Here is a 25187-nt window from a genome sequence, read left to right on the forward strand (position 1 = left end):
TGTTAGTAGTGGTGGCTCACAGGTCTAACTCACCATGCACTGTGTGTTTAGTCATGTTAGTAGTGGTGGCTCACAGGTCTAACTCACCATGCACTGTGTGTTTAGTCATGTTAGTAGTGGTGGCTCACAGGTCTAACTCACCATGCACTGTGTGTTTAGTCATGTTAGTAGTGGCTCACAGGTCTAACTCACCATGCACTGTGTGTTTAGTCATGTTAGTAGTGGTGGCTCACAGGTCTAACTCACCATGCACTGTGTGTTTAGTCATGTTAGTAGTGGTGGCTCACAGGTCTAACTCACCATGCACTGTGTGTTTAGTCATGTTAGTAGTGGTGGCTCACAGGTCTAACTCACCATGCACTGTGTGTTTAGTCATGTTAGTAGTGGTGGCTCACAGGTCTAACTCACCATGCACTGTGTGTTTAGTCATGTTAGTAGTGGTGGCTCACAGGTCTAACTCACCATGCACTGTGTGTTTAGTCATGTTAGTAGTGGTGGCTCACAGGTCTAACTCACCATGCACTGTGTGTTTAGTCATGTTAGTGTGGTGGCTCACAGGTCTAACTCACCATGCACTGTGTGTTTAGTCATGTTAGTAGTAGGTGGCTCACAGGTCTAACTCACCATGCACTGTGTGTTTAGTCATGTTAGTAGTGGTGGCTCACAGGTCTAACTCACCATGCACTGTGTGTTTAGTCATGTTAGTAGTGGTGGCTCACAGGTCTAACTCACCATGCACTGTGTGTTTAGTCATGTTAGTAGTGGTGGCTCACAGGTCTAACTCACCATGCACTGTGTGTTTAGTCATGTTAGTAGTGGTGGCTCACAGGTCTAACTCACCATGCACTGTGTGTTTAGTCATGTTAGTAGTGGTGGCTCACAGGTCTAACTCACCATGCACTGTGTGTTTAGTCATGTTAGTAGTGGTGGCTCACAGGTCTAACTCACCATGCACTGTGTGTTTAGTCATGTTAGTAGTGGTGGCTCACAGGTCTAACTCACCATGCACTGTGTGTTTAGTCATGTTAGTAGTGGCTCACAGGTCTAACTCACCATGCACTGTGTGTTTAGTCATGTTAGTAGTGGTGGCTCACAGGTCTAACTCACCATGCACTGTGTGTTTAGTCATGTTAGTAGTGGTGGCTCACAGGTCTAACTCACCATGCACTGTGTGTTTAGTCATGTTAGTAGTGGTGGCTCACAGGTCTAACTCACCATGCACTGTGTGTTTAGTCATGTTAGTAGTGGTGGCTCACAGGTCTAACTCACCATGCACTGTGTGTTTAGTCATGTTAGTAGTGGGCTCACAGGTCTAACTCACCATGCACTGTGTGTTTAGTCATGTTAGTAGTGGTGGCTCACAGGTCTAACTCACCATGCACTGTGTGTTTAGTCATGTTAGTAGTGGTGGCTCACAGGTCTAACTCACCATGCACTGTGTGTTAGTCATGTTAGTAGTGGTGGCTCACAGGTCTAACTCACCATGCACTGTGTGTTTAGTCATGTTAGTAGTGGCTCACAGGTCTAACTCACCATGCACTGTGTGTTTAGTCATGTTAGTAGTGGTGGCTCACTGGTCTAACTCACCATGCACTGTGTTTAGTCATGTTAGTAGTGGTGGCTCACAGGTCTAACTCACCATGCACTGTGTGTTTAGTCATGTTAGTAGTGGCTCACAGGTCTAACTCACCATGCACTGTGTGTTTAGTCATGTTAGTAGTGGTGGCTCACAGGTCTAACTCACCATGCACTGTGTGTTTAGTCATGTTAGTAGTGGTGGCTCACAGGTCTAACTCACCATGCACTGTGTGTTTAGTCATGTTAGTAGGTGGTGGCTCACAGGTCTAACTCACCATGCACTGTGTGTTTAGTCATGTTAGTAGTGGTGGCTCACAGGTCTAACTCACCATGCACTGTGTGTTTAGTCATGTTAGTAGTGGTGGCTCACAGGTCTAACTCACCATGCACTGTGTGTTTAGTCATGTTAGTAGGTGGCTCACAGGTCTAACTCACCATGCACTGTGTGTTTAGTCATGTTAGTGGTGGCTCACAGGTCTAACTCACCATGCACTGTGTGTTTAGTCATGTTAGTAGTGGTGGCTCACAGGTCTAACTCACCATGCACTGTGTGTTTAGTCATGTTAGTAGTGGTGGCTCACAGGTCTAACTCACCATGCACTGTGTGTTTAGTCATGTTAGTAGTAGTGGCTCACAGGTCTAACTCACCATGCACTGTGTGTTTAGTCATGTTAGTAGTGGTGGCTCACAGGTCTAACTCACCATGCACTGTGTGTTTAGTCATGTTAGTAGTGGTGGCTCACAGGTCTAACTCACCATGCACTGTGTGTTTAGTCATGTTAGTAGTAGTGGCTCACAGGTCTAACTCACCATGCACTGTGTGTTTAGTCATGTTAGTAGTGGTGGCTCACAGGTCTAACTCACCATGCACTGTGTGTTTAGTCATGTTAGTAGTGGTGGCTCACAGGTCTAACTCACCATGCACTGTGTGTTTAGTCATGTTAGTAGTAGTGGCTCACAGGTCTAACTCACCATGCACTGTGTGTTTAGTCATGTTAGTAAGTGGCTCACAGGTCTAACTCACCATGCACTGTGTGTTTAGTCATGTTAGTAGTGGTGGCTCACAGGTCTAACTCACCATGCACTGTGTGTTTAGTCATGTTAGTAGTGGTGGCTCACAGGTCTAACTCACCATGCACTGTGTGTTTAGTCATGTTAGTAGTGGTGGCTCACAGGTCTAACTCACCATGCACTGTGTGTTTAGTCATGTTAGTAGTGGTGGCTCACAGGTCTAACTCACCATGCACTGTGTGTTTAGTCATGTTAGTAGTGGCTCACAGGTCTAACTCACCATGCACTGTGTGTTTAGTCATGTTAGTAGTGGTGGCTCACAGGTCTAACTCACCATGCACTGTGTGTTTAGTCATGTTAGTAGTGGTGGCTCACAGGTCTAACTCACCATGCACTGTGTGTTTAGTCATGTTAGTAGTGGTGGCTCACAGGTCTAACTCACCATGCACTGTGTGTTTAGTCATGTTAGTAGTGGTGGCTCACAGGTCTAACTCACCATGCACTGTGTGTTTAGTCATGTTAGTAGTGGTGGCTCACAGGTCTAACTCACCATGCACTGTGTGTTTAGTCATGTTAGTAGTGGTGGCTCACAGGTCTAACTCACCATGCACTGTGTGTTTAGTCATGTTAGTAGTAGTGGCTCACAGGTCTAACTCACCATGCACTGTGTGTTTAGTCATGTTAGTAGTGGTGGCTCACAGGTCTAACTCACCATGCACTGTGTGTTTAGTCATGTTAGTAGTGGTGGCTCACAGGTCTAACTCACCATGCACTGTGTGTTTAGTCATGTTAGTAGTGGTGGCTCACAGGTCTAACTCACCATGCACTGTGTGTTTAGTCATGTTAGTAGTGGTGGCTCACAGGTCTAACTCACCATGCACTGTGTGTTTAGTCATGTTAGTAGTGGTGGCTCACAGGTCTAACTCACCATGCACTGTGTGTTTAGTCATGTTAGTAGTGGTGGCTCACAGGTCTAACTCACCATGCACTGTGTGTTTAGTCATGTTAGTAGTGGTGGCTCACAGGTCTAACTCACCATGCACTGTGTGTTTAGTCATGTTAGTAGTGGCTCACAGGTCTAACTCACCATGCACTGTGTGTTTAGTCATGTTAGTAGTGGTGGCTCACAGGTCTAACTCACCATGCACTGTGTGTTTAGTCATGTTAGTAGTGGTGGCTCACAGGTCTAACTCACCATGCACTGTGTGTTTAGTCATGTTAGTAGTGGTGGCTCACAGGTCTAACTCACCATGCACTGTGTTTAGTCATGTTAGTAGTGGTGGCTCACAGGTCTAACTCACCATGCACTGTGTGTTTAGTCATGTTAGTAGTGGCTCACAGGTCTAACTCACCATGCACTGTGTGTTTAGTCATGTTAGTAGTGGTGGCTCACAGGTCTAACTCACCATGCACTGTGTGTTTAGTCATGTTAGTAGTGGTGGCTCACAGGTCTAACTCACCATGCACTGTGTTTAGTCATGTTAGTAGTGGTGGCTCACAGGTCTAACTCACCATGCACTGTGTGTTTAGTCATGTTAGTAGTGGCTCACAGGTCTAACTCACCATGCACTGTGTGTTTAGTCATGTTAGTAGTGGTGGCTCACTGGTCTAACTCACCATGCACTGTGTTTAGTCATGTTAGTAGTGGTGGCTCACAGGTCTAACTCACCATGCACTGTGTGTTTAGTCATGTTAGTAGTGGCTCACAGGTCTAACTCACCATGCACTGTGTGTTTAGTCATGTTAGTAGTGGTGGCTCACAGGTCTAACTCACCATGCACTGTGTGTTTAGTCATGTTAGTAGTGGTGGCTCACAGGTCTAACTCACCATGCACTGTGTGTTTAGTCATGTTAGTGGTGGTGGCTCACAGGTCTAACTCACCATGCACTGTGTGTTTAGTCATGTTAGTAGTGGTGGCTCACAGGTCTAACTCACCATGCACTGTGTGTTTAGTCATGTTAGTAGTGGTGGCTCACGGGTCTAACTCACCATGCACTGTGTGTTTAGTCATGTTAGTAGTAGTGGCTCACAGGTCTAACTCACCATGCACTGTGTGTTTAGTCATGTTAGTGGTGGCTCACAGGTCTAACTCACCATGCACTGTGTGTTTAGTCATGTTAGTAGTGGTGGCTCACAGGTCTAACTCACCATGCACTGTGTGTTTAGTCATGTTAGTAGTGGTGGCTCACAGGTCTAACTCACCATGCACTGTGTGTTTAGTCATGTTAGTAGTAGTGGCTCACAGGTCTAACTCACCATGCACCGTGTGTTTAGTCATGTTAGTAGTGGTGGCTCACAGGTCTAACTCACCATGCACTGTGTGTTTAGTCATGTTAGTAGTGGTGGCTCACAGGTCTAACTCACCATGCACTGTGTGTTTAGTCATGTTAGTAGTAGTGGCTCACAGGTCTAACTCACCATGCACTGTGTGTTTAGTCATGTTAGTAGTGGTGGCTCACAGGTCTAACTCACCATGCACTGTGTGTTTAGTCATGTTAGTAGTGGCTCACAGGTCTAACTCACCATGCACTGTGTGTTTAGTCATGTTAGTAGTGGCTCACAGGTCTAACTCACCATGCACTGTGTGTTTAGTCATGTTAGTAGTGGCTCACAGGTCTAACTCACCATGCACTGTGTGTTTAGTCATGTTAGTAGTGGCTCACGGGTCTAACTCACCATGCACTGTGTGTTTAGTCATGTTAGTAGTGGTGGCTCACAGGTCTAACTCACCATGCACTGTGTGTTTAGTCATGTTAGTAGTGGCTCACAGGTCTAACTCACCATGCACTGTGTGTTTAGTCATGTTAGTAGTGGCTCACAGGTCTAACTCACCATGCACTGTGTGTTTAGTCATGTTAGTAGTGGTGGCTCACAGGTCTAGTGCAAATGATGATGTCATTCTTTTTTTACGCAACATGAGTGAAAGCGTTCTGCTGCTGTCGTGGTGGTGTTTCCCCCCCAGTGATCAGCTTCGTGGAGCCTTTTCTCCGTCCTCGCCCCACGATGGTGGAACGCACTGCCCACCACACGTAGGAGGAGGACAGCTGAAACACAACCAATCTTTCGCTGAAATGAAAAAAATTTAATAAAGAGAGAACTAAAAAAAATATCATTTTTATATCTAACCCTAACTAACCTTACTGTCATGCACTTGTCCTAATAAACTAACCTACACTGTAGCACTCAACACTTTGATGAACATTGTTACTCAGCTGATAGAGTTGTACCCTTCCTGATGACCTTGTAAGTCGCTTTGGATAAAAGCGTTTCAGCTAAATGACTAAATGACTAAATGAAAGCGTTCTGTCGTGGTGTGTCTCTCCCCCCCCCCAGTGACCAGTCGTACGTGATCAGCTTCGTGGTGCCCAACCAGAAGCACCTGATGGCACTGGCCCAGCAGAGGCACGTGAGCGGCAGCTGGGAGGAGGTCTGCAACAACCCCGAGATGGAGAGGGAGGTGCTCAGCATCCTCACGGAGGCCGCCGTCTCGGGTAGGAACACGTGTGGGAGGATGATGCTGTCGCCGCGTTGCTACGGGAACGGCTACAGGGCCGGCCGTCGTTTTTTTTTTGTGTGATTGTGTTCGCTGGTATTGTATACAGGGGTTCGCACGAGGTCCTTGAAGTGCTTAACTCATTCACGGCCAGTCGTTTTATCCATCCTTGTTCTCAATGGGCCATGCTTTAAAAGAAAGGGATTTTCACTGTGCGTCGCGGTGTTTGCAGGGCTATATCTATATTCTATATTATAGCTATGGAGACAATACTATGGCTCATTTGACAGTAACTATCCCTCGTCCAACATGTAAAAATGTTTTCATGTATACGTTTGCGTGCTATCCCGTGGTGAATATTGTATAGTTTCCGAGTGATTCTGGCTAATTCCTGGTAACTGCGTTATGGAGGGATGTGTGAATTTTGCTAAAGGCGTTCGCGTTGCTCGCCTGGACACGTTACTATTTCCAAATCAAAGGTATATAATAGGTATTATGTTATGTTTTTTGATGCTCTGATCGCCAGCAACGGCATTCGTTTTGAATACTACATACGTTGATCGGCCGGATCGATGTGAAATCATTGTAGGATCAAGGTGGAATTGACGTCATATAGTCCTAACCCTAACCCTTTACTAGGAGGTATCCCAAAAAGAATATTCCAATTGTCTGATCGCGATTTCCAGTATTGATGTCCATCGGGTCCCTGACATGAAGTGGCACAAGATATGCCTCCAGTGTGCTGAACGCGTTTCAAAGTGCTCGCATGAAGCGATTTACTTGCTTGGTCTAAATCTCCGCCCGGACCATAATACAATGTAACGCACAGTGTGAAATAAGGTTTCAAAGGGTAGGCGATACTGCCACCCTAGCCAGGATTCGGCCGGTATTGCACTCTCGGGGTCTCAGAATGAGTTCCAATGGTAACACAGAGGTCCGTGGAGACTGTATAGAATAAAGAAAATCGAATAAAAGAAAAAACGATAACGATCGAAAAACCCGACTATACTCTGGTTTTGGCGCTCAACCCGACTATAGTCATGGTTGGCCGTGAATGCTGTTAAAATGAAAGTTAGTGCTTAGGAAGTACTTGAAAGTCCTTGAATTTCATTTTGCAATGTCTGTGGGAACCCTGTGTTACGTAGTGAGCAATTTGGGGGTAATCATGTGTGATATCGCTAATGGTGAGCGGTTTAGATTAAACTTTGGATCCGTCTCGTCTTCTTGTGTCCCTCTCCTCCTTCTTCCTCCTCTCCCTCTCCTCCTCCTCTTCCTCCTCTCCCTCTCCTCCTCCTCTTCCTCCTCTCCCTCCTCTCCTCCTCCCTCTCCTCTTCCTCTTCCTCCTCCTCCCCCCCCCCTCTCCTCCTCCTCCTCCTCCTCCTCCTCTTCTCTTCCTCCACTCCTCCTCTTCCTCTTCCTCTCTCCTCCTCTCTCCCCCCTCCTCCCTCCTCCTCTCTCCCCCCTCCTCCTCCCTCTTCCTCCTCCTCTCCCCCTCCTCTCCCCCTCCTCCTCCTCCTCTCCCCCTCCTCCCTCTCCTCCTCTCCCTCCTCCTCTCTCCCCCCTCCCCCTCCTCCTCTCCTTCCTCCTCCTCCCTCTCCCCCCTCCAATCTCCCCCCTCCTCCTCCTCCTCCTCCCTCTCCCCCTCCTCCCTCTCCTCCTCTCCCTCCTCCTCCTCTCTCCCCCCTCCCCCTCCTCCTCTCCTTCCTCCTCTCCCCCTCCCTCCTCTCCTCCTCCCTCTCCCCCTCCCTCCCTCCCGCTCATCCTCTCCCTCCTCCCTCTCCCCCCCCTCCCCCTCCTCCTCTCCTTCCTCCTCCTCCCTCTCCCCCCTCCTCCTCCTCCTCTCTCCCCCCTCCTCTCCCCCTCCTCCTCTCCTCCTCCCTCTCCCCCTCCTCCCTCCCCCTCCTCCTCTCCTTCTCCTCCTCCCTCTCCCCCCTCCCTCCTCCTCCTCTCTCCCCCCTCTCCAATCTCCCTCCTCCTTTTCCCTCTCCCCCCTCTTCTCTCCCTCTCCTCCTCCCCCTCCTCCTCCCTCTCCCCTCCTCCCTCTCCTCCTCTCCCTCCTCCTCCTCCTCTCTCTCCCCTCCCCCTCCTCCTCTCCTTCCTCCCCCTCCTCTCTCCCTCCTCCTCTCTCCCTCCTCCTCCTTTTCCCTCTCCCCCCTCTTCTCTCCTCCCCCTCCCTCCCCCTCCTCTCTCCCCCCTCCTCCCTCTCTTCCTCCTCCTCTCTCTCCCCCCCTCCTCTCTCCCTCCTCCTCCTCTCTCTCCCCCCTCCTCCCTCTCTTCTCCTCCTCTCTCTCCCCCCTCCTCTCTCCCTCCTCCCTCCTCTCTCCCCCCTCCTCTCTCCCCCCTCCTCCCTCTTCCTCCTCCTCCTCTCCCCCCTCCTCTCTCCCTCCTCCTCCTCTCTCTCCCCCCTACCTCTCTTCCTCCTCCTCTCTCTCCCCCTCCTCTCTCCCTCCTCCCTCCTCTCTCCCCCCTCCTCTCTCCCTCCCCCTCCCTCCCCCTCACTCTCCCCCCTCTTCTCTCCCCCCTACTCCTCCCCCTCCTCCTCCAGCGAGCCTGGAAAGGTTCGAGATCCCCAAAAAGATCCGTCTGAGCTCTGAGGCCTGGACCCCGGAGACCGGTCTGGTGACGGACGCCTTCAAGCTGAAGCGCAAGGAGCTCAAAGCGCACTACCAGGAGGACATAGAGAGGATGTACGGGGGCAAATAACACACACACACACACACACACTCACACACACACACGCACACACTCACACACTCACACACACACACACACGCACACACTCACACACACACACACACACACACACACTCACACGCACACTAAGGTCCGAGCCACTACGAAGACGACATGGGAAGGATTTCAGCTACACACCACACACACATAATGTACACACATAATGTAACACACACAATGTACACACAAAAACGCAAGGCAACCCAAGCAACTCCTCCTCCTCCTCAGCCCCCCCCCCCCCCCCGTCCCCCGCCACCAGCTTCCACCAGCGGAGGGACGACAAACACTTGAATCCATCTCTCCTGTCCAGAAGGTAGCTGAGCCAGACAGACAGACAGACAGACAGACAGACAGACAGACAGACAGACAGACACACGGGGGGGAGGGGGGGGGGGGGGGGGGGGGGTGTACATCTCCCGTGCTCCTCTTTCTCGTCCCCTTCAGCGGTTTAGCTCTTTAGGTGTTGCTATGACGACCGAGGCAACGTGGGAGGTACCCGCCGCCGGCTGTGACTTGACTCTCCGCCTGAGGCAGAAGAAGTGACACTTGTGCTTCTAATATAAACATTTTCCGGATGGATGTCCCTGTTACCCCCTGCCGCCTCCTCCTCTCGTCCTCCTCCTCTCCTCTCCTCTCCTCTCCTCTCCTCTCCTCTCCTCTCCTCTCCTCTCCTCTCCTCTCCTCCTCTCGTCCTCATCCTCTCCTCATCCTCTCCTCTCCTCTCCTCTCCTCCTCTCCTCTCCTCTCCTCTCCTCTCCTCTCCTCTCCTCTCCTCCTCCTCTCCTCTCCTCTCCTCTCCTCTCCTCTCCTCTCCTCTCCTCCTCTCCTCTCCTCCTCATCCTCTCCTCCTCTCCTCTCCTCTCCTCTCCTCTCCTCCTCCTCCTCGTCCTCTCATCCTCCTCTCCTCTCCTCTCCTCTCCTCTCCTCTCCTCTCCTCTCCTCTCCTCTCATCCTCCTCTCCTCCTCCTCTCCCTCTCGTCCTCTCATCCTCCTCTCCTCTCCTCCTCCTCCTGCCTCTGTCCTTCCCACCTGGATCTGGTCTCTCCTCCCTCAGCACACGGTCCTGGACTTTGCCTGTAATGCAGATACCTGATGGGGGGTGGGTGGGGGGGGGGTTGGTGTGACTGTGGCCGCGCTGGAGGAGGTTATTCTTGGGTGGGTGGGTGGGTGGGTGGGGGGGTGGGTTTGAGTCCACATTCAGGTTTGAATCTATGCAGGGATCTCTTGTATTCTTACATGATGTGGGTGATGTTGTTATATATTTGATTATCTTAGTCATAATGTTTTTTTTTCTGGTGTCATCGCCTGTTTTCTGTTTTCTGTTTTTTTCTTTTTTTTTAACCATTCGCTAAGTATCTTCGAGGAATCATTGTTGCAAAGCCATGAGAGATTGTATGCGAAGTCCTTCTTTAATGCTTTTTTATTTTTATTATTATTTTATTGTTGTTGGGGTCATTCTGTGGGGTTTTACTTTTTACATGTATTTTCTTAATTTTATTTAATGTTTTTTACATTTTCCTCATTTGGCCTGTACGTCCCAAAGTGTGTAACATCTTGGAGTGTGTTTACCGACTCGCCTAGATGAAGAGATCCCTCCCTGCTCAGGGTTTGAGATGGGTCTTTTTTTTGTAAAGGCATCCATGGGTGGTAGCTAAAGGACTCCATTACCCATCTCTCCCGGCGGTTTCCTCTTGGATTCAGTCATTGCCGGTCGGGCCACTACGGAAAAGCCTTTATCAGCACTGGTGGAGTTATATAAAATAAAAAATAAAAAAAAACGAAATTAGTCATGTTTCCCCCCAAAAAAACACATAGAAAACTATAATCAAATAAAAATATCAAATCAGTTTAGTTAGTACTTGTCAAGTGTTTTAGAATGAATGCTTTTATCATAATAATTAAATATCCAAATGAGAGAACAGTGTTCGCGCTGCAAACCTGCACAAAGCCACACGTGGAGCGGACGCTCTGCCAAAACCCCCCAATGAGCCCCGACCACCTCCTACCCACCCCTGGATGCCTGCTGACCCCTGACCTACCATCCGTTTGTTTATTTTTCTATGTTTACGTCCTGCAGAAGCGACTAATGCACCCGCCAGTCCTCCATCCTTCCTTACCACGACCAGCGTCTGGTCTCCAGGGGGAGCTAGTGTAGCGTCGTCAGAGTCTGTCCACAGCCGCCACGCCTTCCATCCATTTCATTGGTCTTTTCGGTACAAATGTACATCTTTTATGCTATTTTTTTTCTCTCTCTCTCGTCATTGCTCTTAGATACTGTAAGCTCCTATCTATGAATATGAACTACGAATTGAATGTGCAATATTTATATATATATATATACCCAAATTCAAATTGTAAGTATGTAACGGAGAAGAAGTGCCCAGATAAGTCCCTCAGCAGTGTATATGAATGTGTGTTGGGCCTGTTACTTTCCACGTACAATGTATAAAGAACTGGTAGGAATAGAGTAAAGCGAGATGGGCAGATGGGCACTGATAAGGAAGTGTGTGTGTAGCCTGTTTTTGTGAAGGCGGTCGATGTACTGTGCTACACTATCACGTGGTTTTTTTTCTTTTTTTCAAACTGTAAAGTGAAAATTTATATTTGGCATTGTTAAAGAAAACGGTAAGAAGGAGAGAGGAAATGGAAAAGAAAAAGATGCATGAAGAAAAGGGTGCAATTTTTACCAAATGCACTTGAATATTATGTACATGGTTTGAACGGCACTGCAGCTGAACAGTTTAATATGAGACTTATGTTTCCTGATGAATACACTCCTTGTACATCTATTTGTGAAGATATATATATATATGAAATCAGCTTAGGCTATATATATATATAAGTATTTAAATTACCACAGAGAGTCTGAACTGTTTTCTCTGTGACCTCTTATCCCTTAGGCTCAGCTAACGCTGGGCAGCATGGTTCCAGCTCCTTGGGCTTCCAGCCAGTGCGAAGGGGGATGATAGCATTATATCGTTGCATCAGACCTCTTGGTCAGAAGATTGGTAGCTTTGGAAAAGGTGCAAGTCGGGTATTCTAACTAACAACTTCTCTCTCTTTCTCTCAAAGTCCTGTAGTTCATCACAGATGAGATATTTCAGCATCTCGCGCTCGACACCACCGCGTGAACGCTAACTGGGAGTCCCCTTGTTACCGCGTGAACGCTAACTGGGAGTCCCCTTGTTACCACGTGAACGCTAACTGGGAGTCCCCTTGTTACCGCCTGAACGCTAACTGGGAGTCCCCTTGTTACCGCCTGAACGCTAACTGGGAGTCCCCTTGTTACCACGTGAACGCTAACTGGGAGTCCCCTTGTTACCGCCTGAACGCTAACTGGGAGTCCCCTTGTTACCGCCTGAACGCTAACTGGGAGTCCCCTTGTTACCACGTGAACGCTAACTGGGAGTCCCCTTGTTACCGCGTGAACGCTAACTGGGAGTCCCCTTGTTACCGCCTGAACGCTAACTGGGAGTCCCCTTGTTACCGCGTGAACGCTAACTGGGAGTCCCCTTGTTACCACGTGAACGCTAACTGGGAGTCCCCTTGTTACCACGTGAACGCTAACTGGGAGTCCCCTTGTTACCACGTGAACGCTAACTGGGAGTCTCCTTGTTACCGCGTGAACGCTAACTCAGAGTCCCCTTGTTACCGCGTGAACGCTAACTGGGAGTCCCCTTGTTACCGCGTGAACGCAAACTCAGAGTCCCCTTGTTACCGCGTGAACGCTAACTGGGAGTCTCCTTGTTACCACGTGAACGCTAACTGGGAGTCCCCTTGTTACCGCGTGAACGCTAACTGGGAGTCCCCTTGTTACCGCGTGAACGCTAACTGGGAGTCCCCTTGTTACCGCGTGAACGCTAACTGGGAGTCCCCTTGTTACCGCGTGAACGCTAACTGGGAGTCCCCTTGTTACCACGTGAACGCTAACTGGGAGTCCCCTTGTTACCACGTGAACGCTAACTGGGAGTCCCCTTGTTACCGCGTGAACGCTAACTGGGAGTCCCCTTGTTACCGCGTGAACGCTAACCGGGAGTCCCCTTTTTTTCTTTTACATTTCTCTTTGCATACGTTTCTACATTTCCCTCTCCGGGCGTCCGATTGGAAAGTCTTTTAACCACGCGGTCCTCTCCTCACACTGTCCCGCTGCTCTCTACTGTCCAGAGGGATGGCTAGCTGCCTTCCAACAGAGACGCTGTCCTCGTGGGCGATTGGACATATACAAGCTCGGTTAATGAGGACGCACGACCCCTTGACCCCTAGTAGCGCCGTCCACCTGAACTACTGATGTAACTTTAAGGACGAGGAGCCTAAGCGCGCGGGCTCTCTCTGCTTCTAACGAGGTGTGGGCTCTCTCTCTGCTTCTAACGAGGTGTGGGCTCTCTCTCTGCTTCTAACGAGGTGTGGGCTCTCTCTCTCTGCTTCTAACGAGGTGTGGGCTCTCTCTCTCTGCTTCTAACGAGGTGTGGGGTCTCTCTCTCTCTGCTTCTAACGAGGTGTGGGGTCTCTCTCTCTGCTTCTAACGAGGTGTGGGCTCTCTCTGCTTCTAACGAGGTGTGGGGTCTCTCTCTCTCTGCTTCTAATGAGGTGTGGGGTCTCTGCTTCTAACGAGGTGTGGGGTCTCTCTCTGCTTCTAACGAGGTGTGGGGTCTCTCTCTCTCTGCTTCTAACGAGGTGTGGGCTCTCTCTCTCTCTGCTTCTAACGAGGTGTGGGGTCTCTGCTTCTAACGAGGTGTGGGCTCTCTCTCTGCTTCTAACGAGGTGTGGGGTCTCTGCTTCTAACGAGGTGTGGGGTCTCTCTCTGCTTCTAACGAGGTGTGGGGTCTCTGCTTCTAACGAGGTGTGGGGTCTCTGCTTCTAACGAGGCGCGTTGGGTCTCTCTCTCTGCTTCTAACGAGATGCTTGGGGTCTCTAACGAGCCACGTTGGGTCTCACCACTCCTAACGAGGCGCCTGGCGCTGGACCTCGTACTGTAAATAGGTTGAGAGGAGGAGGAGGATGATGATGATGATGATCAAAGTTCACTGAAGCTACCAGTTGTACGTGTGTAAAACCTCTTTTTAAAAAAACTATTTAATAATCTTTGTTATTGACCAGTTTTTTGGGTCCATTTCTTCTTTTTTTTCCCTTCTTGTTTTGTGGGTAAGTGGGCCCATGAGGTGGGCTGTTGTTGCAAGTGTCTCCTTCCTTATTTATTCGTAATTTGGCCTTGGAAAATATGTAATTAAAAAAATTAAAACGTTTGTGGTCTTAAAAATGAGTGGTTTTGTTTTTGGGGAGGGAATGAGTCATTTCTTTATTGTGAATTGCAATGATTTTTTATTCTTCCATATTCAGTAACGCACTGATGAGATGAGTATCTTGTCTGTTGAACACACTTCTGCATTCCATCACGCACAAAGTGAGACTATAATACCATCGACGATTTGATTAGAATCATGTCCTGGAAATGTGAGTTTCTATGGCAACAGAGGCCACCGAGTGTCCAGACGCAGGACGATGAGTTGACGTGAGCGGAGCGGGCAGGTCTGGCAGTCGAGATGGTAAACAAAGGCTCTCTCGCTTAGGGATGGGCATTTTTAAGAAAAATCCAGATCTATTGATCGCATGCTATACTCGAGTGATTTGACTCGTGTATTACTCAAAGGGGGGAAAAAACCATTTAGTTCATTAACGTATATATTTTTAAGGAAACCAACAAAACAAATATGTAAAAAAATATATATATATTTAAATATATATATTTTTTTTCATAAAAATGATTAACACTTTGGTTGCCACTTGTTAACATGGTAAAACCACGTTGAATGCCAGCACCCACTTCAATGATAGCGTTGTGAACGCATAATCTGTCTTAAATTATGGCTATGTGTCTAATCTGCCCGTCGCTTATCAATGACTTGTTTGCAGTCAACATTGTCGAAACGGATTGTTTTTTAATCAGTTCATTTCCGTTTTATAGCATTTTGAAAAGCCCTCGTTTTTCAAGAAAATATATAGATTCCGTGATAAACGGCATTTACTGGAATATTCTGGCCTACACAAAAAACGTCATTTTTCGGCCTATTTATGAATCGTTTTCAAATAAACGCTAGATTATCGATAGTATGTGTGTACTTATGCACGCTATAGAAGCGATCTGAAAAATATATTCTCTCATTTCCTGATCAGCGAGCACACACACACACACACACATGGGGCACACGCTGATATATAGGTCAAAATAGATCCGATTATCCCAAGACTGGTAAAATAAATTGCTTACCTCAGATCAGATGTTCTCCAAAAAGATTATTCCAATTCCTGATCGCCATTCCAAATATCGATTGCGTTTATTGATTCAGCGCTGGGTACTGGAAATATGTATTCCACGCGTTTTCCGACCCGGCGATCACTTGGGTCTCTTCAGATGCCTCACCGGAGAAGTAAAATGAGGAGGCTGGACCCCCCCCTCCCCCCCATCAGTCTAATCCAATGGGGTGCAGTGACACAGGGAGAGACGATAGGGGGTGGTATTTTCCCAATAAAGAGAGTGCAGCACAAGCGTGAGGCTCGATTGATGAAATATGAATTGAAATCGCTAATAAAAAAAAATACGACAAACAAGCGCTATATAGCGTTGCTGGCATTCAACAGTCGGCATGAACTAACGACAAAACGCGTCCGTGGCACTCAAAGTGTTAATAATTTAACTAAGATCTATTTTTCTCATAGCTACGAGTAATCGATTACTTACGCCCATCCCTACGTCTCGCTCAGGACATTTGTTTTCACGAGACACACGGTACACCGGTGAAATACTGCTCGTTTCTTTAAGGCATATTATTCACGCCAGTCAGTCGCGGTGTATAAACTACTTAATAATAATAATAATGGATTGGATTTATATAGCGCTCTTCATGACACCCCAGTGACCCCAGAGCGCGTACAGAGTCCATTATTCGTTCATACACAGTCATCCCGGTGGTGGTAAGCTACAACTGCAGCCAGAGCGCGTGTAGCTTTATGCCAAGCAAGCAGTGGAAAAATTTACCGTAGTGGCATGCAGTAATGCGCCTTTCATTTTCCGCCGCCCAGCGCCCAGGTCGCGCGGAAATAGGCTGTCTATTGCCATTCTCTTTGACAAACTCTAACCTTAACCAGCTCCTTAACAACGCCTAAACTTAACCGTTCTAACCTTAACCATAGAAATTATATTGCCATTCTCTTTGACAAACTCTAACCTTAACCAGCTCCTTAACAGCGCCTAAACTTAACCGTTCTAACCTTAACCAACTCCGAAACAATGCCTAACCTTAATCGGCGAAAGAATACACGTTAAAAAAAAATCACGTTAAAAAATATTTTCGATGGGATTCGAACTCGCCAGCAAACAAGCCATAGGATCCACAGCCATGTGTCCTTGCCAATTGAGCTATTGCTCAGATACTGAATAAGGGGCGGTGACTTGTATATATTGAGCTCCGCTCGTGTCGCATGCGCGGGCACCTCGCGCGAGCACGCCGGCGCACGCACGCACCTGAGCGAGCACGCCGCCGCCGGTGCACGCACGGTAGCATTTGTCTGAAAAGAAGGGCGCTTTACCGCACTAGCGTGCGGTGACGAATGCGGAAGCATTTTTGCACTGCTTGCTTGGCATTAACGTACAGGCAGCCAGAGCTGCCCTGAGGCAGACTCACGGAAGCCTGGCGAATAATCATCGCCTACGGCCCCTCCGACCACCACCAACATTCATTCACATGCATACACATTCATACGAGGCAAGTGGGTTAAGTGTCTTGCCCAAGGACACAACGGCAGTGGGATGGATATGGGCTTGAGTGGGATTCGAACCACCAACTCTTCGATCATTGGACGACCCGCTCTACCACTGAGCCACGCCGCCCCACAAAGCCCCCCCCCCTTGAAAGCGACTTGGGTAAAAGTCATAAAGTAGCTCGCATTAACCCTTTCACTACCACACTACAGAAGGGTTAACCCTTTCACTGTGACAATACAGAAGATTAACCCTTTCCACTGCCACACTACAGACGGTTAACCTCTCACTACCACACTACAGAAAGTTAATCCTTTCCACTGCCACACTACAGAAGGTTAACCCTTTCACTACCACACTACAGAAGGTTAACCCTTTCACTACCACACTACAGAAGGTTAATCCTTTCCACTGCCACACACAACAAAGGGTTAACCCTTTCACTACCACACTACAGAAGGTTAACCCTTTCACTACCACACTAGACGGTTATCCTTTCACTACCACTCTACAGATGGTTAACCTTTTCACTACCACACTACAGAAGGTTAACCTTTTCACCACCACACTACAGAAGGTTAACCCTTTCACTGCCGTCTCTAGTGTGGTTAGTGAAGGGGTTAACCTGTAGTGTGATAGTGAAAGGGTTAAATGTACTTCAGCATCTAAAGTATCTCTGGTGTTGAAATGTAAAGCAATTGCTACATAATTTGATGCACTAAACTACGTAAGCATCCTGCCAACAGTTTCTATACTATTATACAATACAATAGTGATCTATAGACTGAGGAAACCTACATGTAGGCCAGGGTGCATCAAAATACACATCTCCAGCGTATTGATTTGTATGGGTGCTAAAAGTGTTACCATCCATGTAAAAACAATACATGCTAAATATTTTTGCAATACGAGGTGATTTAGATGTGGAACGGTACATCAGTACATGCTGTCCTCCCCCAACATGGCCTGCTGTTAGTGTCTGTGTGTGTGTGTGTGTGTGAGTTGCAACATTGTTACATCTCGCACCTGGTCCTGCAATTTTTGGGGGGATGGGCGGGATGGGCCTATAAATAGCTTTACCTGTGTGGCTCTGCATCACAGTTTACTCAATTCCCCCAACTCCACCAGCACGCAACTGCATGCCAAGCGGCCAGGTTTGACCGGAGCCTTGTCACGGTTCCATGCGGCTAAGGAGGTTTTGGAGCAGGTGCAGCCATTTGAAAGGCCAATATTCCAATGGTGAGTGATCGTCGAGCATGCGTCAAGATGGTAGCGCTTGTCGATGCTAGCAACAAGCTGCGGCACATTCCAAAGGCCAGGCGCTCCAGTGAGGCTACAGCTCGACTGGTGGACGCAATGGAGCACAAGCTGGATGCCACATTCCCGCTGTGGTCTCCAAATGCAGAGGAGCTGATCTGTGATCCAGAGGACATTGCTTTCCTGGCCAGCATGAAGGGCGACAGAGTGGCCACATTTGGAGCATTGGATGCCAATCTGCAATCCAAGTTGAAGCGGCGACAGGAGCGTGTGGCAGCGCAGCAGGCATGCTTTACCAAGGAGCAGCAGGAGATGACTGCGAGGTCCAGCATGGCGGTGGTGTTGGAAAGCGAAATTGATGAAGACAGCAATGCAGATGAAACAGCTGCTCCACCGGCTGAGAACACACCCACCCGTGAGCGTAAGATGACTGGCACCACAGCCTTCATTCTATCAGACATTCTCAGCCGGCCGAGTCTTGTGTCACTGGCTACACGGTTGAAGATCACACCAATGCAGCAGGCTGCCTTCACGCGCGGTCTGATTGAGGAATCCGGTGGCAATTCGGCAAAGGTCTCCACATCCTACGCAACAGCAGACAGAGCGCGCCGCCACGTGTTGCAGGCCATCAGTGAGGACCAGCAAGAACAGTGGACACCACCTCCCATGTGCACCTTGCACTGGGACAGCAAGTTGACGCCAATGCTCAACAATGTGCGCCAGTTGGAGGAGCGTCTGACAGTGGTGATCGGAGACGCGGAGCGGCTCAAACTGCTTGGTGTGCCAGCATACATGAAGGGGACTGATGAGGCATGTGGAACGATCATTGCCCGGCTGACATGCAAGCTGCTGCAGGACTGGTGCTGCACCGATCAGGCTGTCAACATGGCATTTGACACCACCGCGTCAAACACTGGCCATCTCACGGCAGCCTGCATTGCCATCCAGCTCTCACTGGGTCGACCACTGCTCTGGTCCGGGTGCCGGCACCACATCGGCGAGGTGCTCCTCAGCCACATCTTCACTGACCTCAAGGTGGAGACGTCACGCTCGCCAGAGGTTACATTGTTTACACGTCTGCGCGACAACTGGAACCTGTTGCCACACAAGGACAGCGGCCCATTGGCCCGCTACATTCCTGGCGATGCCGAAACACCGTTCCTGGGCAAGTTGCGTGCTGAACTAATTGTGTGCGCTGCAGGAGTGCTCGACTACAAGCGAGGCGACTATCGCGAGTTCGTGCAGCTATGTCTTGTGTATCTGAGTGCAGAGCACACTCCAGTTAACTTCCAACGACCGGGAGCACTGCACAAGGCGCGGTGGATGGCTAAGCTGCTCTACACTCTCAAGCTGGCCTTGATGGAGGAGCACATTGCCTTGCTTCCTCAGGGGACCATCACTACGCAGCAGCAGGTGCTGAAGATTCGGGCGTTTGCCAACTTCATCACGCACATCTACGCAACGTGGTGGTTGACCTGCGACACGGCCGTAGATGCGGCATGGAATGACCTTACACTCTACCACAACCTGTATGCATACAAGTCTGTTGACGAGGGCATCGCAGCATCAGCGATTAAGGCGCTGAAGCGGCACCTATGGTACCTGTCAGGCGAGATGCTGCCCCTGGCACTCTTCAGCACCAAGGTGCCAGTTGGCGAGCGGCGCGCACTTGCAGATGCTATATTGGAGCACAAGCCGGCTGATATATCAATGCAAGCCCCACAGCTCCGCTTTGGCACTGGCTTCGGCAAGCCAAAGTTTCCAACCCTCTCGCCGACCACCAGCTTGGCTAACCTTGCCAACCGAGACTGCTGGTTCAGCATGCACCTGCTGCACATCGATCCCGCGTTTCTTTCACTGGATGTAGAGGATTGGGTTACCAGTACAGCATTTCAGATCGGTGCAGTGAATGTACGTGCCATCAATGTTGTGAATGACTGTGCCGAGCGTGGCGTCAAACTGACGTCAGACTTTGTGGCAGCAGCCAGGAGCACCTGCAGAATGTGCTACAGGCAGTTGAGCATGAGCGCTCAACACGGCCAAATCTTCGCTGCTGCAAGCGCAAGCTGGACCAGGTCTAGGACTCTAGGATGCTTGAGACATGTTTGAAAGACTATTTCAATGTTATCAAACATTTTGTTCTTAATGTTCTCAAAAACAATTTTTTGCCGTTTTTGAAATTGCCTTGTCATGTTATCTAGTAAAATGCCCAAAAAGGCCAATTTTCATATATTTCACATGCTGTGTGCTACCTCTAAATCTCAACCTCCTACCTCTAAATCTCAACCTCCGTAACCCCCTCCGTAACCCCCTCCTGGGGTGAAGAGGAGGCCAAGAGGGACCACGGAATGAGCAGATGCCATCATACCGAGCAGGCGTATCACGGACAGCGCCGTAACCGTCCTAGGACGGAACCTCCAGAGCGTGTCGACAACACGCTCTGAGAGGGATGCCCATAGCACTCCACCCGTTGACTGGGAAGAGGAGTACTCTACTTCCAGTCTACAGCAAACCCCAGGCTGGTAGGAACCTGCCTGGTACGAGACCTGACGATCCACCTTGACCGCCAAGGACCAGAACGTCGTCAGGGCAGAATACACTTCGTAACCCCTGACGACGCAGAGGCCCAAGTGCGGCCTCCACGCACTTGGTGAAGATGCAGGGAGCCAGAGAAAAACCGAACGGCACCCTCTGGTACTCATACGCTAACCCTGCAAAGGAAGCGTAGGTAAGCCCTAGGATGGAAGATCGGGGATGCGAATACGCATCCTACAGGTCTATGGAGGAGAACCAGACCCCCACCTGACAGTGTTCAACAGGTAGGAGACGATCCAAAAAATGCTGAACCTTCCCATGGGACAGGTCCAGCATGGGTCTGACACCCCCCCTCCCGATTTCTCAGGCACCAGAGAACACCGGGAGGAAAACGCCACGACGATGGCTTGCTTCGTCCACAGAGATCAGATCTCGTCGACCAGAGCTGTCACTGCTGGTGACCCTGACAATAGGGTCTGTACCAAACCTGAAAACGGGTGGGGTTGTGTAATACAAGTCCCCGCCTCAGCGTTCTCTCCATCCACCTCGACATATGGTACTGCTGTAGCCATATGTGATGACACTCCCAACGCACCAGCCGCCATGTGGCGCAGGTCCGCTTAGGAACTGTAGATAGGCGGCCCGGTCCCACCCGCTGTGCGTAGCCAACCCTGGACCCGTGCGAGCAGAGCGTTCCGTGTCGGGACATCTGACCCTGACACCACCCACGAGGCAATCGCACCCAAGGGCGGACCCCGACAGAAAGGGCCGGTTTGATACGGGGGAAGCTGACACCAGTTCTAGGTGACAAAACTCTCCCACTGAACACCCCTCCAGAACATGCTGAGGAGTTGTTCTGCAGCCGGACATGCAAGGTGTGAGGCCCCCATGGGTTCCTACACACCGTAGCCCTGCAGTGATATTACTACCACCTAAATCACGCGCACCTCTTCTTTTCAGACCACTGCCGATCTCGCGGGAGTGGGAGGCACCAACATGATACCTGGCCTGGCAAAGGCTGCACTACTCCCCCAATAGACACAGATTGACCGTCAGCATGAATGGTTGAGAGGAGAGAAAACTGTAACAAAGACAGACATTCTCGTAGCAGAGAGACAGAACAAAACAGTAGCCCACTATAGCATAGCGTTCAACGCTACTGTGGACAGAAAACAGTCAGCTGAGCCACAACACTGGCCGCCGCTAAACTCCATCCTGCAGCAGTATAGCTCTACTGCCACCCGCCGAGCCAACTCGCTCTCAAGCATCGGCTTCCGGGTGGGACACTGTTCATCCCCGCCGGGGCACAGGATCAAAGCTACCTGGCTACTTAGCCACGGTACACCCGGCCTGCACCCTGTCGTCAACCCTTTTACCTGTAAAAAAGGTAAATAGGCCTCAGCAAAACCCCCCACATTAGCTACCGACTGACCTTCATTAATGAACCGGGCAAGAGGAGGGAAAAGCGGCAACAACCCACGGCGGGGAATATTAGAACAACGACCCATTTCAGCATTAGCAGTAGCATTAGTGTTAGCAGCATGCTCCAGGATCGCTCGGAAATCGTCCACTGCAGTGGAACGTTCACCAAGCCATCCCGCCCCTGGCGCCGACACACACTTCACAGCATTACTAACACCAACATCAATGCCTGATGACACAGGGCCTACCTGTGTACAAGCCGGCTCGATAGCCAAACCTTGCACGCTGCTCCTCGATCTGCTGCCACAAGACGAGGAAACATCAGAATAGGCCCGACGTGTCGCTGAAACATGCCCCGAAGATTCCAGGGGTAAGCAAACCTCCGGTAAGCATTCAACATTCCGCAATTTCTCTAATCTTTTCATAGCACTAGTTACATAGGGCGACTTGCGACCGCTATGATGGGAACGAAAAAGAGGAAGAGTGAGTGGTGACCACGCCTAGTACTTTATAGTACGCCTCTATAGGGGCGGGGCCTGGCAGGTGGTGGGCGTATTTGTTTTTTCGTTGATGAGGTATATCTCGGTATGGCTTAAGAGCGGGATGCGATGCCAAGTACGAATATATAACCTTCTGTAGTGTGGCAGTGAAAGGGTTAACCTTCTGTAGTGTGGCAGTAAAAGGTTAACCTTCTGTAGGGTGGTAGTGAAAGGTTAACCTTCTGTAGTGTGGCAGTAAAAGGTTAACCTTCTGTAGGGTGGTAGTGAAAGGTTAACCTTCTGTAGTGTGGTAGTGAAAGGGTTAATGGGAGGAATTGCTAAAAGGGAACACAGGGTGAGCAGGTCGGCACCTTGCATGGTTGTCTTCGCCGTTGGTGTGTGAATGTGAGGCATAAAAGCCCTATATATATAAATTGAATTAAATATGTTCTAGATGTCTACAACAGTCTTGTGACAGCAGCGTGACATGTCTGTGGCGAGCAGTGGCGAATCCTCCTGTTATTTTACCCACGCGACGCCACTGGTGGCGAGGTGATTGTTGTGTTGGAAGAATCAGACGACACGTAGTTTCAGCATGTCGGTGTTTACTGAACTCAAGACACATGCATTGTAACGTAAGTCAGAACATCAACGTCACGCGTCACGTACGTGAAACTCAACAGAATAACACGACACTGTCGCAATAGTTAGAACACTAGTTAAAGTGCTGGCACTCGCTAGAGTACCAGACGTAACATTCCCCCCCCCCCCCTTCACTCAACCTAGGAGTGGTCAAATGCCCGGGCACTGCAACAGCCAACGGCGGAGGTCCCGCAGCCTCAGGCTGAGCCGCGGGTGCTGGGGCTGCAACATCATTGAATCGTCTGTCCTGCAGAGCTATAGCCAGCATGCCAACGCGTGCCATCAGCCAGTCTGAATGAGGCCAGGCCGAGCTGCTGTCTGACCTGGACCGGGTCTGACCAGAATGACCGGAGCTTGTTGTCCCGGTGGGGTCGCCGAATCCTGACCCAGTCTGAGACGGCGATGGTAGGTGGTCTCGCATGTCGGGTCCTGTCGAAACGGTCCTTCATCCGGCGCTGGCATGTGTTGACTGTGGCTTGAAGCGGGTGGGCTGGAGCCTGAGCCGGAGTAGGGCGCAGCCTGTCCAGGGGCAGCTGAGACTCGCGCCCTAGCATGAGGGAGCCTAGGGAGACGCCTGTGGTGGCGTGTTGAGTAGCCCTGTAGTGCAGGAGCGTCTGTTGGAGACCGTTGATGAATGTGCACCCTTGTGCCAGGTGGGCCCTGATGCCATTCTTCAGGGATTGGTTCAGCCGTTCCACCCCCCGTTTGCAGCCGGGTTGTAGAACGACGTGCGGATATGACGTATCCCCTTACCCCCCAGGTAGGAGGCCAGTTCGTGGGAGATCATTTGGGGGCCATTGTCTGTCGTGATCCTCTTGGGAAGGCCCCAGCGTGTGAACAGGGACTCGAGAATCTCAATCAGCACCCCAGCTGTGACCGAGCCCACGGGCGCCACCTCAGGCCACTTGGAGTGGAGGTCGTAGACCACAACGAGGAAATGCTGGTGATGCGGTACCCCGTGCAGTTCACCACAGATGTCGAGCTGCAGGTGCTCCCAGGGTTGGGACGGCCAGTCCAATGGCTGCATGGGTGGGGGCGGGGCTGGGGCCCTGGTCTTCCCGCTCAGAAGACAGGCAGTACAGTCCTTGACCAGGGTCTCGATTTCCCTGTCGATGCCTGGCCACCACACCAAGTCACGACACCGCTGTTTGAGCCTGACTATGCCCAAGTGGCCCTCGTGCGCCATAGCAAGGACATGCGCCCGAAGGACACTCGGGACCACAGTACAGAGCCCACGAGCGACGCAGGAGTCGTTCCAGCATGACAACTCATCCCGGAGTCTGCTAAAGGGAAGCAGCTCGTCAGGTGTCCTCGCCGGCCAACCCTGCCTGATGTAGGTTGAGAGCGCAGAGAGGACAGGGTCAGCAGACGAGGCATCCTGGAGCTCCTGCAGCAACACTGTCTCTTGGAGGGGAGTGTGGAGGAGCTGGACCAGGTCATGCTCAGCCTGATCCCGATCGGGAGTCGAGGGCCGTGGGGGGACTGGGGATGGCGCGTGACAGTAGGTCAGCTACTACGTTGTCCCGGCCTGGCATGAACTGCAAACCGAAGTTGTACTGCTGCAGGCGGTCAGCCCAGCGGTGGAGGCGGAGCGGTTTGTGGCCAGTGCCTGACGTGGCGAGGAGGGTAGTGAGAGCCTGGTGGTCCGTCCTAAGCGTAAATGAGTGGCCGTAGAGGTACATATGCCAGCGCTCACATGCCCAGATGCAGGCCAGGGCCTCTCGCTCCCCCACTGAGTACCTCTGTTCCGTGGGGCTAAGGGCCCGTGAAGTGAAAGCGACCGGCCTCTCCACTCCCCCATGCAGCTGTGACAGTACCGCACCAACGGCTGCGGCGGAGGCATCACACGTGACGAGGGTGGTGCTGTCTAGGTCGAAAAACGCCAGGACTGGTGATGAGGTGAGCTGGGACTTGAGGAGGCGCACAGCCTTCGAGCAGGCAGGCGTCCAGAGCCAGGGCTCGTCCTGCTTCAACAGCTTCCGCAGCGGTGCAGTTGTGTCGGAGTAGTGTGGCAGGAAGCGGAGGTAGTACGCCGTCATGCCCAGGAAAGAGGCCACCTGGGCCGCTGAGGTGGGCTCTGGGACACTGTGTATGGCCTCTGTGTTTGACTGGAGCGGGTACATGCCGTCAGCCGAGAGGCGGAACCCAACAAAGTCAATGGTCGTGGTGGCAAAGACACACTTCTCGCCATTGAGTGTGAGGTGGTGCTTCGCCATCGCACTTAAGACACTGTGGAGGCTCGCGTCGTGACTCTCGGCGTTGGCCCCGTGCACCACGATG

The 25187-nt window shown here is 50.5% G+C and overlaps 1 protein-coding gene and 1 long non-coding RNA gene across 2 annotated transcripts; both read left to right on the forward strand.

Annotated features, from left to right (window-relative positions):
- Positions 1-5923: 5923 nt before the first annotated feature.
- LOC311247577 (long-chain-fatty-acid--CoA ligase 4-like) lies at positions 5924-9054 on the forward strand (the record flags this gene model as incomplete). The annotated part of the gene is made up of 2 exons (XM_084338609.1): positions 5924-6081; positions 8629-9054. Coding segments are annotated over 2 exons (316 nt in total), but the record flags the coding sequence as incomplete, so codon positions are not given.
- A 3114-nt stretch (positions 9055-12168) lies between these two features.
- LOC311247576 lies at positions 12169-14073 on the forward strand. Its single transcript, XR_014620854.1, has 2 exons — positions 12169-13490; positions 13549-14073. It is a non-coding gene; the product is annotated as an uncharacterized lncRNA (long non-coding RNA).
- The last annotated feature ends 11114 nt before the right edge of the window (positions 14074-25187 follow it).

This window comes from Notolepis coatsorum (genome assembly GCF_963971535.1).
Source record: "Notolepis coatsorum genome assembly, contig: SCAFFOLD_555, whole genome shotgun sequence".
Classification (NCBI taxonomy): Eukaryota; Metazoa; Chordata; class Actinopteri; order Aulopiformes; family Paralepididae; genus Notolepis; species Notolepis coatsorum.